Source organism: Agelaius tricolor, unplaced genomic scaffold (assembly GCF_023055355.1).
Source record: "Agelaius tricolor isolate 1412-34295 unplaced genomic scaffold, bAgeTri1.0.p SCAF_5, whole genome shotgun sequence".
NCBI lineage: Eukaryota > Metazoa > Chordata > Aves > Passeriformes > Icteridae > Agelaius > Agelaius tricolor.
In genome coordinates, this window is record NW_027269265.1 from 46215506 (window position 1) to 46233614 (window position 18109).

Consider the following 18109-nt stretch of genomic DNA (forward strand, 5'->3'; position numbering starts at 1 on the left):
ACAGCAGAGTGAAAATGGCACACAGATGTCACCATGTCGAAATGGATTCAAATTCTCCCTTATTTTGAATAGTTTTGATGTTGCACAAATTTATTTAAACTGGAATTTTCACACTTGATGATTTTTTTCTTCTAGATTCTGTGCTGGACACTTCAACATCTCAGCTGCAGAATTGTAGGACCTTCACAGTTCTACTTGAACATGGCATACTAAACATGCAACTACCAAAATAAAGTTCAGTACTTTGAAAATTAATCCTAGGGGTGTTAGACCGCTTGCCCCTGAAATTACTATACCTTATTTAGCAATATGTAAAACAAAGATAATATATCGCAAGTACTTAAAAACATATTTTCAAAAGCAATACACTATTGATGAACTTCTCAGGGACTCCAGTCATGGGCACCACAGAAAAGTAAGTGAGGAAATTGCTGACTGTATTCAGTGAGGATTGAATAACACACAGTAACAAAGTGTTAGGACACATAGGTAAAAATAATTGAACACGAAAAACATTAATTTTATCTAAGCTCTGTCTATAAAAAGCAAGAACCCTCTAAGAAACTTAACATTTCATCCATGTAATTTAAAACTATTTCATGAAACTGCACTGATGGTCTTAACATCCTAGTGTTTTGACATTGCAAAATTAATAATACTTTATAAAAATAAAGTAAGCTCTCCTTAAAATTTACTAAAATAAAAATAAAACCATAGATAAAAACTATGAATACAATAAAGCCTCATATTAATAACTGCATACTACTACATAAGTGAGCATCAGGTTTGTCTCCAAAGTGATTATGATTCTTATCCCTTCTACTGCAATAAGGTCATATAGAAAGGATAGCAGTCTTTAATCTTAGCCAAATTTTCAAATGAAATTAATTTATGGCAAATTTGTACCTCCTTGCATTGTGTTCAACATTTTCCATTAGTTTAAGTCTTCATGCTGTACCATAATCAAAGTTCGTGAACTGCAATGCTGAATACAGAAAAGGAATTTTAAAAGTAACTTTTAAAAGTTACTTCACAATAGAGATTGAACACACATACAAAGATATCCCCATGCAATATGCTCTCCCTTCAAGAAGGATGACATACCAGAATCTTAAATTATTAATGAGAATGGCAATATTTGAACTGAAATACTAAAGAGGTCTCTGCTAACTTTTATACCACTTCTATAAATTTAGTTAATTTCTCTAAGTCTTGAATAATACATGCACCAAAGGATTTTATTTCTTTTTCCATGTTTGTCCTTGCTTTTATGCATTTAATTATATGTATAAATTATATGTATAAAAAAAGTATCCATACTTTTTTTTTTTGGAATGTCTGCTACTGATTTAAGATAAGGCAATATACTCAAGGGTCTTATAATAGAACTTCTGACAAAACCTGCTAGTGGTAATAGTATATATACATATCTATCTCCATTTATATGCAGTCTGTAATTTATATTATTACAAACAAACAAACAAATTTTCATTCAGCAGAATTTTGTCCACCAGAGTATATTAACCTAGATTTTTTTGAGCTTGTGCATCATCAACGGGTTCCTTTGAGAGTTTATAGGTACTGCTCAGCATAGCCCTTCATTTCACCCACTTTTTGACTAGTTGTACCATTTATTTCTCTGAGCCTGCAAACACCAATTGCTTCCAAAGACTGATTTTTGATTTGGGTCACGAAGGCACTGCATAACAGATCCCAGCTTTCAGCTGGCTTTAAACAGTGCTGCAGTGGCCCTATGGCATTGCATAGGTCTAGGCAGAGCTCTGATCCCAAACACAATGCTGCAGTGTCAATGCCTCAGAGAAAAGCAAATTCTCTTAGGTGCAACTTCATACTGATGCAGTGACACTATTTCCTACTATGAATTTACCTTGGCGGCGGCTAGCAGAGGGATCTCTGCAACACGCACCACTGCACAACGTAAATATGCCCTCCAGTATGTGTGTGTACATCAGTTTTTTAGTCTATAATACCAATTGCAAATATTGGCATGCACGGTTGTGGTGTCTGTGTTTACAAACTGTAAAGAGGCTTAAGTGTTTATCCCCTTTACACACAGAGATATCCCGGACGTGTTCAGACAACATGGAAACCCTACTCTGCCCCCATGTTCATACTTCTCATGGTACAGGGTGCACACTGTTTTTCCTTTACTAACTTTGCATCAGATCTTTACTAGCTTTCTATAAGGAGAATGTCTTAATACATTACTCTAAGTTGTTCTCTGATGGATTTGCTTCCCAGAGGATAACGGTTGAATAATATGAGAGATATTATACTCAGTATCTTTTACTTCCTAATCTTATCAGTATTAACCAGCCTCTTATGTTGCAGCTAGTCAGTCTCTAGTGCCTGATTTAAAATGTTATGCTTTGCTTGGGTTCTTCTAAATGACACTTCAAACTTTGAAATGAACAGATCAGTAACAGATCTTTATATCAAGTTACCTATTACTTGTTTTGAAGTAAAACATAGAGATTGCAATGGAGGTTAAAGCATTATGTATTGCACCTCTACAATGCACACACTAAAAGACAGAAGGAGAACTACTCGTGTTGATGAAATGGCTTAAAATCTCAGTTACAATGTGATTTGATTTTCAATTAATGGATTCTATCTAAGCACTTGGAAGTAAAGGAAGGAATGGATCAATGGCTCTGTGTTTGACTAGAAAAGAACATTAAAGGAGTTGTATCCCTTTTTTAGTCTTTAAATATAGCTTTACTTTTGATAGACTATATTGTGTCATACTGTGAAATACTGCAGGTGATTGGCATGTACTTCATCTTCACATAAGTAAGAGAACACCTATAATGTTAATGAACAACTTTTAAGCTGAAATTGATCAGTTACCTCACTTTTCCATAGAAGCTTTAAGATAAAAATAATGCATTTGAATTTGCACAGGTCAAAATTCAGGGACAATGAGAATGGTACTTCAGCTGAATTCCATGCCAAGTGTCCCGGCATCACTCTGGAGCTTAAACATGGCATCAGAAGTGACCAAATGACCAGTCAGAGAAAAGTCAAGCAGGCAGTGCCTTTTTAACTTGCATTTTAGCCCTCACACAGAGGAAGTGCTGTAATTCCTGTCAATTACATGTTTTCCTCCTTCCCTTGAAATGAATACTCCCTACTCCAGTACGGCACCAGGTGGACTAGACAACGTTTTGCATGTCCCTCTGAGTTCATCATTCTGTCTTTTTTAACTATAAATGGAGACACTGATTTCAGCCATTATTGCACCCAAAAGTTAACCAAGTTTGCTATCACATTTTATTTGCATTCTACAGTGGGTATCTTTGAAGATAAGATATGATGGTCTCATTTTATTTTATGAAGAAGGAGATTCAGAAATCATGAGTAAGATGTGTAAATAGCATCACCACCATGTAGCATTTGATCATATAAGGTTAAAAAGAATGGATCTGGAAATGCTAACAACTCTTTTGCTGAAATATTTCACTCAATTTAATATCTCGGATGCAGAGAGTAGGAATATGATCCTGTGAAAAAGGAAGAGAAACTAAAGAAAGAAATTACAGGGTTTTCAGATCAAATGCAATGGAAAAATCTTCTATCTTTTCTGTTTAAAAAAAAAAAAGGAGGTACATCAATAAATTCTTCTAACATATTAATATTTCCATTTATGCAGTCAATTATATGGATTTGATCATAAGGAGGTACAGAAATCAGACATGTTACTCCCAACTAATTTTTAAAATATACTCTCCCATGTCACCTGTGTATGTCTATTGAGTGAATGAAGGTGAAATACAACTTGAAGAGGAATTATGTCTTTGAATAATTAATGATGCTACTAAATCAATTTATCATAAATATTTGAGATTAGTTTTGCAAGTCTCATACATTTTAATACATTTTATAATAATTTCTGAGAAGGAATAGCACAAGACAAGAAATTTAATATGGCAAAGGTCATATGTCATAATAAATGAATTAACCACCTAGTAGTGTCAGGATAATTGATTCATAACATATATGAGATTTGAAAATTTCAGTCAAAAATACAGATATAGGAAATCACTTCTGATGGTGCCTTAAAGCTCAATTAAAGGGGTTAAACTGAACTGTAAACCAGTTTCAGACTAATTGTGATGACCAGACTGGGAAGTCTCAGAGATCACAGTACTTCCCTGAACATGCAGGAAATGTATATGAAACCACAGCATAGCAACTGTTGATATTATTTGATTTTTAGTGGTAAGTAATACAATGATTCATAAAGTATATATTTCTTCTCACTAACATAATCTCTTTATAAGCTTATGTGTGTTACCCACATGAGTTTACCATACTATTTTATCATTACTTTAATTACATACGACTTAAATCCATTAATTTTTTTTTTTCTGGATCTTCATCCTGGAACTTTGATACTAACCATTAGAGACAATGATACTTCCTTAAATTTTCACTGCATCTATTTCTGTATGTACAAGTATCTTGTAGGCATCTTCTTTTCCTTGTTAAATAGTGCTAAGTAAATTCTACAGACTTACACATCAGTGAAGTTGCCAAAGGTATAACTCATTACTGAAACGGAACGATTCTTTTCCTCAAAACTTCCAATTCAATTTTGTTATGTCACCTTTATTTAAATAGTTGTACTTTTAAAATGTTCAGGACAAGCAGCATATTTCTTGCTTTTTTTCGCTGCTTAGGTAAAAATTGTGCCTTTTATTTCCCTCTTAGTGGTAAAGTTACTCATTCAAATCTAACAGAAAGTAGATTTTTATTAGATATTAGGAAGAAAATCCTTTCTGTGAGGAGTGGGAACAGGTTGCCCAGAGAAGTTGTGGATGCTCCATTCCCTGAAAGTGTCCAAGACCAGGTTTGAGGGGGCTCTGAGCGAGCTGGTCTAGTGGAAGGTGTCCCTGTCCATGGCAGGGGGTTGGAACCGGGTGATCTTGAAGGTCCCTTCCAACACAAACCATTCTACAATTCTATGATTCCACGATAATTTTTCAAAAAATATAATAGAAAATAATATTTGAGAGAATTTCAAATGGATATTTAGTCTATTCTCTTGCCCCAGAGCACTATCAACAGCACTTAGACCATTCTCATGTAGGTGTTTCATAAACCTAGTGATGGAAATTGGACAGTATTCCTAGGCAACCTAAGTGAGTACTTCACTACCTTTTCAATGCACATCTAACATCTTTCCATAACAGCTAAACTTCATTCTATTTTGAACATTGTTATGACTCCAAAGAATATGGAGACTATACCAGTACCTTCTTCCTTGCAGGAACTGTTTGAACCCATGTGGGATTATGGGATCTGCTCTCTTAGTGAAAGACTGTGTTCCTCTCCACCCCAGGGTAAAACACTATAAAAGGTTAATTTCTCAAAGTGTTATGCTGTAAATAACTATTTTAACATACTCAAAAAGCATTCTTCACTCCCTCATTGTTCCTAAGATAAGGAATATTCCCAAAAATATTCTTGCATATCTGTCCTTTAATATCTCTAGGGCTAGAAATCACATGGATTTTTTTTAATCATAGGTAGAATCCAACTAATTTTTAATGGTGAAATCATGTTAGAAGGAAAACAGCTGAAATAACCCTAAAATCGCCCATATGAGAAGAGGAGACCCTCAAGGAAAAGGCCATATTACTGACTTGCCAACACAGAAGGGTTGTTCATTGTGTACACCTGTGCTGTGCTTGGCCAGTGGGCTAACTGCTGACCTTAAATAGCATTTGATTTTTTCATTCTCACAAGCAAAGTAGCTACACAGGCAGGTGTAAACTCATTTAAAAAAATTTGTATCAGGTGGAACTTCTTTGGAGTTTTTTGAGCAGCTAATTATCATCACTTGCCCAAAAAAAAAAAAAAAAAAAAAAAAAAAAAAAAAAAAAAAAGCAATTCACTCAAACTAACTTTCTGCTCAAAAGTCTCTTAAATTTTGTTTATCCCACAAGAAACAAAAATTTGGGAAGACTAAGCCTAAGCAAAAATTCTTCTTGCTCACTTCATGACATTTCATCAAAAATGTGGAAAGAAGACTCCTCCTAGAGTGTAAATAGCTGAGGGAAAGTCAGAGCATCCTCTATTTACCTCTGCACCTGCAAAAGAAAACGAAAATGTCTGAAGCCCCACCTTTTAAGAGCCTTGTGAAACAATCTGGGAACTGAGCCAACTTCTACTCTCTCACTATATAAGAGTTGGGAACAGACAGGTATTTCCTCAGAGGCAGGTTGTTCAGTGGTTTCTACTGGACCTCCAGAAGATGGGTAAAGGTGGTGGGACACGAATACCACTATGGATATCAATACTAGCCCTGGTCTTCATACAGATCAAAGGTAGGAAGATTCACTTGCTTGGCATTTTTACTGTTTTAAAGAATTTATAACTTGCTTTGGAGTTTGAAGCATTTTTTCCTAGGCTTTGTGAAGTTAATGAGCCTGTTACCTCTTTGAAAGATTTTATTTTCTGCTTAAAATACTTTCTTTCCTAAGAAGAGAAAATTAACTCTTTTGAAACTGTCATCCTGTTTTTCTCCAGCTGAAATCTGGAACAGCTCCACTGTATTGAGTGGAACTTTCTCTGAACTTGTATGTCTACAAAAATGCCTCAAGATTTGCATTTAGCTTTCAATATCCACTTTAAGGTGGTATAGCATTTCTAAATGTACAAACCAAAAGGTGCAAAGGTACCTCTAGAAAGGAACAAATCAGTGGAGCAGTATGTTTGCATGAATTATTAAAGACTGATGATAAAGTATTGAAGAAAGGGAGGATTTTGCTTTAAAATTGTCAGGCAATAGGTTTTAAAAATTAATTTACTCTTGTTTATGAAGTTGCATAAAAGCTTAGCACACAGGGTTGGTTTGCAATGAGCTGAAAACAAATGGAACTGCTATAAATATTCTATTCACTTAATAGTCACAGATGGATGGAGACCCCTTTAATTATTTTTTTTCTTTTTTCATCTGATAATTTCCCTTGAAGTTTAATGTAACAACAATGTTAGTTTTAAATGCATTTTAATCTCTCATGCAGATCCTACTGTATGATTTCATATTTTTCCTGCTCCTAGGTAGTTCCACAGTAACTTACGTTAAGAAGTGGTAGTGTCAAAGAATAGCCTATGACAGGACTAGCTGTAGCATTAGTAAAACATGCACTGGCAGCAGGGATCTGCAGTGTGTGTGGCATGAGACAGAGCAGAGTCACGCAGTTCATGGAGAGAGAAGCAGAAAACTCTCTGAGGGAGGGCACTGAAGGAGCCCAGAAGCACTGAATGGTTCCTACCTTAAAAAGGGACACAGGTCCTCTAACCCCAGCTCTTTCCCCAGGAGGGGACTTGCAGAGTTCCCACAGCTCTGCTTTCAGCCTTAGCCCCTTCAGTGGTGCTATCCACAGACTGCCCTTGTGAGGTGCAGCAGGGGGTGAACCTCCCCTTGCACTTTTCTCTGGCCAGAACAGTCTTCACCTCAGCCTGCCCTCTGATGAACTCTCACCAAACAGTGAGAGCATTGAAAGCCCATCTGGATAATGCATACATTCTAATTCTGATGCTGCACTGGAATGGAATGAAAAATGGTTTCTTTGCTTTGGGGCAAAATCAACAGGCACAAATGTATCTATTGGAAAGACCTATTTCCATGGTGTGGCTTTTGCATTTATTTTCCTTCTGTGGCTTATTACAATGAATGCTTGAAACTAGAAAATATGGAGTAACTTTGGCTTTGACAAAGATCAGTCCTCTAACCCTAAAGTGAATTCTTCATGTACAAAAGGGACTTATTTGAAAGCCATCTAGCTAGAAAAAAAGGTTTTACTAATGCTTAAAGTACAGAGTGATCATAAAACCTAAGAAATTTAGGCCTTTTATCTGAAAAGCTTCTAAGGGAATCCAGGGGTATACTGTGACAGAACAAGGACCTGCTCAAATCACCACAGGCATATTTTTGATGGCTTCCCTGCAGTAATTTATTACCCAAAAAATTAAAATAGGCTGAAGGAGTGTTGTTTGGCCATCATTGCATGTAGCATGGGTCCTGATGCATTTCTGGCCTCTTGTACATAAATGTGTCTTTGATTTTTGATATACGGAGTGATGCACATTTAAACAGATATAATTGAGACATTATGAGGGGATTCAAGAAAATTAGACATTCACATTTCCTTTACTACTCTTCTTGATCCAGTTCAAGCCCAGGGTGGTGAACAACCAACAAAATCAGAGTATGTTTCTCCATCTCTCCTGCAGCGACAAAAATGTAGGTATTTTTATGCTGATCTCTTTGTAAGGTTTTTTCTGAATAAAGGTGATAAACAGTAAGATTATGAGAATATTTTGATTCCTAGCTACACACATACACACAATAAAAGAGAAGCCCTCTGTAAAATATATCCAGTTTTCAGACAAGCTCTGACTGCTCTAAGCTTGGGAATTTCCTCTGAGATCTGGCCCAGTGGACCTGCTCTACTGATATTATACAGTTATCTAATCTTTGACTTCACAAAAGGTACATAACTTATATCTAAAAGTGTACTTTCAGAAGAGGTGTGTGTTTACATACATATCACAAAGGTACTTGATAGTAGGTAATTAAAGGCACATTTTTTTACCCTATGTCAAGATGACTGCATCACTCACAAGAGAATAAGAAAGCTGTAACTACCTTAAACATTAGAGTAATTACGTGCTACAAGATCCTGCATGAAACATAACTGGACAGTGCAAAATAAGGGTGGAAGGATCCAAAGCTGACGGGTGTATTAGTAATGACAGGCTGAAATAATTGATCATTAAGTCTGCCCTGCAAAATGTGTGCCACAGGTTATTTAAAAATAGCTGTTGTAATCAGTATTACAATACAGTGCTCTGAGGATCATATTGCTCCTTTTGAGTTCAGAGTATCAGGGCCAGCATCAGATGGGAGTCTTGAACAAATGGTGGAAGAAAGTAGTACAGTCTGTGCAATTTAGCTGTTAGTGAAATTTATAGAAAGACAGAACACAAAGCATTGTGTGAAAACCACCAATAAAACCTTGTGGAAACTTTCCACTAGAGTGTAACTAGTAGTAGGAAATAGTCACTAAAAAGACTAGGCAATCTCTACCCATATTCTAGGAATTCAGAATTTTTTCTCCTTTCTATTTTCTACCAGCTTTCAAATCCCAAGGAGTGACAATCATTCCACCTTTTCCAAATGCACTGAAAGTAAAGGGTAAGTTAAGCAAATGTCATGGCTCAGATATCTGTGCCCTTGTTAATGACAAAGAGCATGGAGTGACTGAAAAAAAAATCAATAAATTGTGTAAGAACCTTTAGCATCATAAACCAAAAAATTAACAGAGAATTAATTAATCAGGTAACAGAGATAATCTAAATGTGAATCCAGTGCTTTTGACTCACTGCTCTATGATGCAGCTGTAAGAAAAAAAAATTAATATATACATTTAAACATGCATACCTATTGTACATGTTTTTCCCTGGTATTATATGTTTCCAGTAAAGAGAGGAAAATACTAGTGTGCTGAAAACTGTTGAGACACCTTATCCAAGGAAGAGGGTACAATTCAAGCAGGCTGAGTGTAAATGTGGAAAGGGATGGGGAAGATAATCAGGGATTATAGAGAGTATCCTTGCAAGGAAAGGAAAACTGAAAAGAAAGAAGAGCTTTCTAAAATGGGCTGGGGGAGGAGTAGGGAGGTGGAACCCCTTCAAGGTGAAGTGTAATTTTGGCACAAGAACAACCAAGGACATGGGATATATGGGACAGGAATGTGTTTCAGATGATGTTGACAAAAGTCTTCCAGCCATTTAGAAGTTGTGGGTACGAGTGGGCTTCCCAAGTAGGAGTATCAGCTAGTTTTAAACTAGCTTTTATATGGTTTTATGGTGAAACTTGAAGACTCCATACATTTAGGAAAGGATATATGGCACAGGGCAGTAATCAGAACTAGAGCACTGGATCTAGTGACCCCAGAGGTCTCTTTTGATCCTAGTCCCTATATCCCTGTGCAAAACTGATTAAGCACAAAAGCAACTGAAATAAATAATGACAAACAAATAGCTTGACAGAACAGAAAAAAAGATGAGCTTTTTGGATAGAGGCTGGTGAAAGAAGCAGGAGGGATAAAATATCTACACGGAGGGTATTACAAAAAGACTACAGAAAATTCTTACTGCTTATTTTGAATCCACAGCTGGCAACCCCTATCACAATGGCCGTGTTTGCAGCACATGGGGTAACTTCCACTTCAAGACCTTTGATGGGGACATCTTTTACTTCCCTGGGGTCTGCAATTACATCTTTGCATCCAACTGCAAGTCTTCCTATGAGGACTTCAACATCCAGATTAGGCGTGCAATGGTGGAAAATGCTACTGTGATCACTCACGTCATCATGAAGCTGGAAGGAGTAGTGATCGAACTGACCCCCAGCTCTGTCCTGCTCGACAACCAACTGTATGTTCCTACTTTGTTCCCAGTGGGCTCTTTGAGCAAGTGTCCCTTTCCCTCATTTCATCATTGCTCCCAAGCAGTGGGGGGGCTCAGGTCCTTCCTGAGGTAGTAACAAAAACAAAGGAGGGCTTGACAGCAAGATAAGTGTCACTTGTGCAGATTATCCCCATGGCTGTTTTGCTCAGATGAGCTGTATCCAATATGCTGTCCCGCTGCTACAATAGTGTATGTATGCAATTAAATCTATAAGCTGCATCCTTTACACCCTTGGAGTTAGTAGTTTCCATTAATTTTACCACAGCAGAATCCCTGCAAGGAATTTTTGACAGCTTTTGTTCTTGCACTGAACAGTGTGCAGTAAAGCAGTGACTGCTCTTCAGCTTGTACCTGAATTAATTTAAAATTATCTGTTCTGCAAACTTGCTATCTATGTAGTAATTATAGCACTGACTTTGGCATAGGGTGTGAAACCTACCCAAAAGGCCAGGTAAATATTTGGGCAGCTATCCCACAGTGAGTTGTCTGCTATGGCAGCTATGTACAGTGAACTGGTCTAAAGGTTATCTTGGGTACAGCTTCCTGAATGGCACTCATGCCACAGAAAGCCTGTCCCTTTATTAGCAAATGCTTCAAGGAGTAAATAGCAATATCCTGAAGCACACTGGCTGCAAAACAGAGCCTCCCAGCACTTTTTTGAAAAATACAACCACAGACCTATGCTAACATTTTACCCAGCAAAACACCCTTAATGGAAAAGCCAAAAGGAACAACAGGGAAAGTAAGGCTGATCCATTTGCACAATGAGAGGCAATGCATAGGAAATGGACAAAATATTAAAAACCTGTGTTGTCTGTAGTAGTTACTGCTCTAATTTCTTCACAGATACGTGTTGAAAATTCTCAAAGAGAATGAGAAAGGATATCATTGTGAACATTCAATGGATATTCTGTCCCTACCCCTGCTGACTTATGATGATCTTTCCCCAGGGTCCAGATGCCCTACAGCCATATGGGAGTCTTTATAGAGAGAAGTAACAACTATTTGAAAGTTTCTGCCAAGTTGGGACTGACCTTCCTTTGGAATGGACAAGATGCCCTCCTGGTAAGAAAACATTCAAAACGCAGCAAAAAGTCTGTATTTTGAAAATAGTCTGCTTACACCTTTGCAGTATTACAGCCAGGCAGGCATTAGTTACTTCTGGATTTGTGTCCATTTTTAGTGTCTTGTTCTGTCTTCTCTCAAATTCCCACTTTTTCCCCACCAAGCTCAGCTCAGAAGCAATAAGCAGTACTGGTATAGGCTGTGATCCTAACCATCAAGACTGCCATTTCTATAAACTTCCTTCCTCTTTTTTTTTTTTTTTTTTTTTAGGTGGAACTAGATAAAAAATATGCCAATCAAACTTGTGGGCTTTGTGGGGACTTCAATGGAATTCCAGTCAGCAATGAATTTATTTCAGGGAGTAAGTAATAATAAGCATTATTAAGTACTGGTGCTTTTTTTTTTTTTTTCTTCTTAGAATTTACTTTGATATGGGTTGTGGGTTGTACTAACTGGAAAACTGGCGTTACTTCTTCATGTATTCCTGTGATGTCAGTTGTGCAAAGTCAGGACTTTGAGATGTGATTAGACTACTTCCATCACTGTTAGATATTTTAAGGCTTGCCACATAAAAATTTCTACTTGTTTTCAATAGTTAGGATCCAGTTTTTTATATATACTGTTCATGTTTCCCCCTTCATATTTTAGTGAGATATATAATATTTATTTATATTATATATTATTTGGTAATATGACTGTTCATGTCATAGCAGGTAGTGTTACAAAAGAAAAGAACTCCATGCAAAATTTAGTAAGCATTATTCTAATATTTGAACTGTTTTTTACAGAGACAAAACTGACCCCCATACAGTTTGGTAATAGGCAGAAGATGGATGGACCCACAGAGCAATGTGATGATCCTATTCCTCCTACTTCTCTGATGAACTGCTCAAGAGAATTTGTAAGAACATCTCTCAAAATTTGTTTTCTCACTATGAATACATTCTCTGTCTTTGGAAAAAACTTTTTAGAAGAGAGAAAAAAATAGAGCATGAATATGACTCAGCTGTAGGTCTCAAAAGAAAAATATTCTTAATTTCATGTTGTATTCTTTGCTAAGGTGAATGCCAAAAATTTGCATTCCCCTTCTACAAAAAGACTGCATATTTTCCTGAAAGAGAAAATTACTTAGGATGTCTTTATATTAAAAAATTATATAATGCTTGGGAAGTGACCTGAGTTGAGGGTAACTAAGGATATGGAAGCTACTAGATTTATTCAATGAAGTTCCATGTGGTTTTGCCCTATTGTTATATTTTTCCTTAAATATCAGCTTATGGGTACTGTTGGAAGGGTTTCTGGACCAGATCAATCTTTGATTTTTTTTTTTTTTTCTGCTCCATGCCTTAAATAATTTTCATATGTTCTTAACACTTTACCTTCTCTCTTTTCCTTCCTAGGCCTCTATCTGTGAGACAGTATTGACCAGCAAAGCATTTACAAGTTGTAACATGCTTGTGAATGTCCAGGACTACATTGAAACTTGCATACAAGACCTGTGCCACTGTGACAGCTCTATGGCTGACTTCTGCATGTGCAACACCTTTGCTGAGTACTCCCGGCAGTGTGCTCATGCAGGTGGACAGCCCCAGAACTGGAGAACCTCAGACCTGTGCCGTGAGTATCTCGGGAAGGGACCTCCACCTGTGCTTACATTACACATCTAGCAAACTTCACATGTGTGAGGTTTTTTTCCTGAAGAAGACAGTTTAAAATTGCATGCAGTTGTAATGAAATCAGTTTTTACCTGGTCACACACAAGACTTTGGGAATATGGAAGATTAGGGGGTTTTCAATATGAGTCAGAAAATCTAAAATGTTTCAGCCTCTGCTTGGATCAGGATACCCTGTCATAGCTTGACAGAAAACAACCTAAATTGCAAAAAAAATGTTTTCTCCAGCTTTTAAATGAAAAGTCAGCTTTATAATACTCTTTTTACTTTTAGCCAAATCATGTCCATTCAACATGCAATACCATGAGTGTGGCTCTCCCTGCTCCGATACGTGCAGCAACCCGGAACGATCTGCGCTTTGTGAAGATCACTGTACAGATGGCTGTGTCTGTCCTCCAGGCAAGCTCATTTCCTGCTCTTTTCTCATACCAACCACCCTAGAGTACTCACCTGTACACATTTAATAACTTTCTTACTCTGGATCATTCCCATCACATCATCAGCGTGATTATCATGGAAGTAATTGCTACATTTCTCCCTTGGATGCACTATTTCTATTCAAATTACTAAACATGGCCTTTTAAACAACAAATGTTCCTTATATATATAGTTTTTTATGTATATATATAAAATCACTGAACTTAGAATAAGATAATTCGCTCCTAACAACAGCAGAGACTTCTATTCTCAGCATTCAAACTCAGTTCACAGAAAGTATAAAATGTTTAAGCAGATTTTGCATGCAATCATAACTCCTGCTGCTAGCAAAGCTACATCTGGTTCCACAAATGACCAAATCCTTCTTGTCAAGTGTTATGTGTTTAAACAACAAGGAGTTGACAAAGCACTAGGCAGTGTGTTAGATCTGGTCCTTCAGAGAATTATACACAAGAACTGCATATCAGTACAAGACAGATGTATTCTTTGTGCATACTTCTGTGTCTAAATTTTTGTTGCTGTTGTGACTGTATATCACAGGAGCTTCACCCCTTGCAGCTGTTCTGCCCATCCCCATGATGTCTCACAGAATTCACCATCACTTGTTTGTGTAGTAGCATTGACTTCTCTAAGGCAATCCTCTGTCTCTGGGCATAGAAATATTTACTGTACAGATATGTCCCTGGGCAGTCTTATAAATGATTCATCTATTTCAGCTCATTACCTAATAGTTTTAATCCTAATTCCATTCTAATGAAATCCATAACAGAAAGGTATTTTCCTAGAGACCCCTTTTGATCACACTAAGATTTTTAGATAGATTTCAATGGAATATAGCCCTTCAATCTCCACATAGCTTGCATTCTATTATTTTAAAGCACAGCAGAAACAGTACATAGTCTCAGGCATCTGCTAGATATGTGTTCAAAGGCAAGTTCTGCAGTGCACAGAATGAATAACAGACCCTTTCTTTCCCTAGGAATGGTATTTGATGATGTTAATGGTGCCGGCTGCATTCCCCGCAGAGAATGCCACTGTACCTATGAAGGTGAAACTTATGCTCCCGGTGCCTCCTTCTCATCTAAATGCAGATCATGGTAATATTTTCTCACTTTCTGTTTTTTTGGGGTTTTTTTGGTTTTGAATTGGGTTTTTTTCGTGCATGAGCTGAGTATTTACTGATTTCCCCATAAAAAACAAATGAGCAACTACTTACCAATTGAAGTTCCATAATTACACTGCTTTAGAGGTTGCTTTCATGTCTGTTTTCCCTTCACACTTGGAACAAAAATTTGAGTTTTTGAACAGCTGTTCAATTTCAAGAAATACCAATGAAGGGAGATAATCAAAGGCAAGTACCAGAGGTGTTTCAAAATGTGAATTAGTGCTATACCTTTGCAGCCCTACAGTGTAATGCAAAGGTGCTCATATAAATATTATGGAGATCATGACATTTGGGGGCATGTTGCATTTAGTGTGGGAGTTCACATTTGAGGGGCATGTTTGACAAATATATATATTTTTATTATCCCTATAATTACTGAAGTATTACTGCATAAGTGTATGCAACTGCACCTGCCTATTTATTTATTTTCCAATAAATACTTAAAATATTTGACATGGATTACAAGTTCACCAGGACTGGATTCTGTCCAAAGATTGGAAATGAACAACAATATACATAGAAAGTTATCACCTTAACATAAATGTGCCTGCCCCATATTTGTCTGAGATTTCTAAGCAATACTGCTTTCTTTGACAGTGCGATCAGTGTTTCAAGAGGAAAACTAGGATATCATCTGCACTTATTGCCTTTTTATTTTGTTTGCACTTGCATTACTCTGATTTTACTGAATGCTTCCTTCATTTCAGTACCTGTGTTGGAGGTGAATGGTCTTGTGTCACTCAGTCGTGCCCTGGGACTTGCAGTATTGAAGGAGGTTCCCACATTTCAACATTTGATGAGAAATACTATTCCTTCTTTGGAGACTGTAGTTATGTCCTAACCAAGGTAAAAATGAGTCACAATCCTTGCTAAAGGAAAATGTTTTTATTGCATATAATGTTTTTTGATGAAAACTTCTAGCAATCACATCAGTTTTCTGAGTCATTGAGGGTTAACAATGGTTATAGGGTTAACACCCTTAAATGGATTTCAGGGGCTTTTCTGTTAGGGTTATGCTAAATAATATTGTAGTATTTTTGTGGGTTTTGATAATTTTTTAGGATTTGCACTGAGTTTTTATTAGATTTCATAACCCTAGGTGTATTCATTGTTTATTTTTACTGAATGACTAAACTATTTTCATAAGGACTTCATATTAAATAAAATTTGTTATCAACATGATCGATCTGAATGTTACCAAGCAAAAGAATCATAAAATCTTAGAAATGAGCTGGAATTAGATGATTTAGAAATCTTATCCAAAAGTTTCAATGATTTAAATCATTGAAACTTTTGGATAAGATTCACAAGCACTGCCTTGATGCACAATGGCAGCATAGGTCAGACTTACACATCAAACTCCTCCTTTTGGCACCAACATGTAAAATTAGATTCTCAGGGTCTCTGGAGGCAGAGGAAAACCCCTAATTTGTATAAAAAGCCCCAAAATGTAATACTGCATTTCTAGATTGCTATAATTATGCATCTCAGCTGTCCTCAATCTTCAATATGCCAAAAAAGTGATAAGACGAATTCAGAATCACAGCCTTCTCTGAGTCTTTCCCTGTTGTGTTTTGGCCATTAGGCACACTTTAAAGATGAACACAGTCCTACAAAAATCAGAACTGAGTAGAAATCTGAACCTTTATGCATTAACTTCCTGAATAATAATTTTAGTTTCATTTTCTATGAGAGGATATTTAAAGAATGTCCAAATCACCAGGGTCTTGAATAATCTATTCAGTGCAGAAGACATTGGAAACAATCTTTTGTCCCCCTGGTAAACCTCATAAGCAGTGGGCAAGAAAGGCACACCTCCTTCTGCTCTAGCATACTAAACAGGTATTGCCTACACATTAGGAACTCGTCTTGCTAATGCATGAGGAAATTTTCATGTTCAGATTAATATGTCTAACTCACCCCTAAAAGCCAGAAGCAATTCCACAGCTTCCAGTGTGCAGACTGCATGAATGCCAACTTACTTGGTGATTCCAGACAAATGTTAGACCATAGGTGCAAGAAGAAATGAAATAAACAATATTTTTGAAAGACTAGATTTACTAAGAATTTCATTTGCATGTGAATTTTTTTTTTATATAACTATTTCAATATAGCAAATCCTTTTAACAATATCTTTGGTTTTCTTCTCAAGCTCTGTGACAGCAATGAATTCACAGTGTTGGGGGACATCCACAAGTGTGGCCTGACTGACACAGAGACGTGCCTCAAGGGTGTAGCCATCAGCCTAAACGGAGGACAAACGGTGAGCAGCAGATGTACACACCTGACATCCTACAGGGATGTTCTCTAAGATTAACAGACAAGGCAAATGACACCTAACAGCACAGACAAGAAATTTGCGCTGCCTTCTTGTTTTATCAAATTTGAACATTAGTCTTAATTTTTCGTGTAGTAAAGTAAGCACATTAGAAGAGAAGATCTTATTAGCTTTCTGTTATTTAGATAAATTCTGGTTTTTGCTCTCTTGGACAGTCAGTGGAACGCAGCAATAAAGATTACAGAAATAGTACAGGAATCAGAACGTCATCATAGTCCTGCTCCATTTTTTTCCCTTTATCTTGAGTAGTATTGGATAGGAAACATTTGGAAAGTATTTAACTTATCTGCTTGATAATAATTGTCTTTTCTTGTGGACAGAACATTGTGATCCAGCCTTCTGGGAGTGTATTTGTGAATATGATCTACACACAGTTACCATTCTCAGCAGGTAAGTTCCTTTGAAAAACTTCTATTTCTCATTTTTCTTTTAAAATGTTATTACATGAGTTAAACTAAAAATAAATTCTACCTATGGTTACACTGCAGCAAACCCAGAGCACTGCCACAGAGCACTATCTCCCATTTTTATGTAATAGGATTTGCCTATTCAACACTAATAACTTCAGTAAGATCATGGTTTATATTTAGTAACATCTAATTAGTTCAAGCAAATTGTGTTATTGCACACTTTCAGATCCAAACATTGTCATAAGAGAGGAAAGAAAAATTCTGATATGCAACTGGACTCCAATTTCTCAAGTCATTAGTTCTGTGTTCCCCCTGTCCTTGTTCTGAAAGCGCATTCATCACTGAAGTTTCTCACATGCCAGTTCTTCTCAAACACTACTGCACCTGAACACAAATCAAACCATGAATGGACAGAATAGGTCCAGACTCCACTGGACTCTTCAAATAAGGAGTGCTATAGCGAAGGCAACTTTTTAAATAACAACAGAAGTGTGTGTTCTTCCCTCATTTTAAA

General features: G+C 36.7%; 1 protein-coding gene across 1 annotated transcript in view; it reads left to right on the forward strand.

Annotated features, from left to right (window-relative positions):
- Positions 1–6280: 6280 nt before the first annotated feature.
- The window catches only part of LOC139589544 (mucin-5AC-like), a 46901-nt gene continuing 35072 nt past the window's right edge, over positions 6281–18109 (forward strand). Inside the window, 12 exon segments of the mRNA XM_071425983.1 lie at positions 6281–6353; positions 9170–9229; positions 10212–10473; positions 11457–11571; positions 11842–11932; positions 12360–12472; positions 12972–13188; positions 13518–13643; positions 14662–14779; positions 15555–15693; positions 17000–17110; positions 17506–17575. Of these exon segments, the coding sequence (XP_071282084.1) occupies positions 6281–6353; positions 9170–9229; positions 10212–10473; positions 11457–11571; positions 11842–11932; positions 12360–12472; positions 12972–13188; positions 13518–13643; positions 14662–14779; positions 15555–15693; positions 17000–17110; positions 17506–17575 (1495 nt within the window).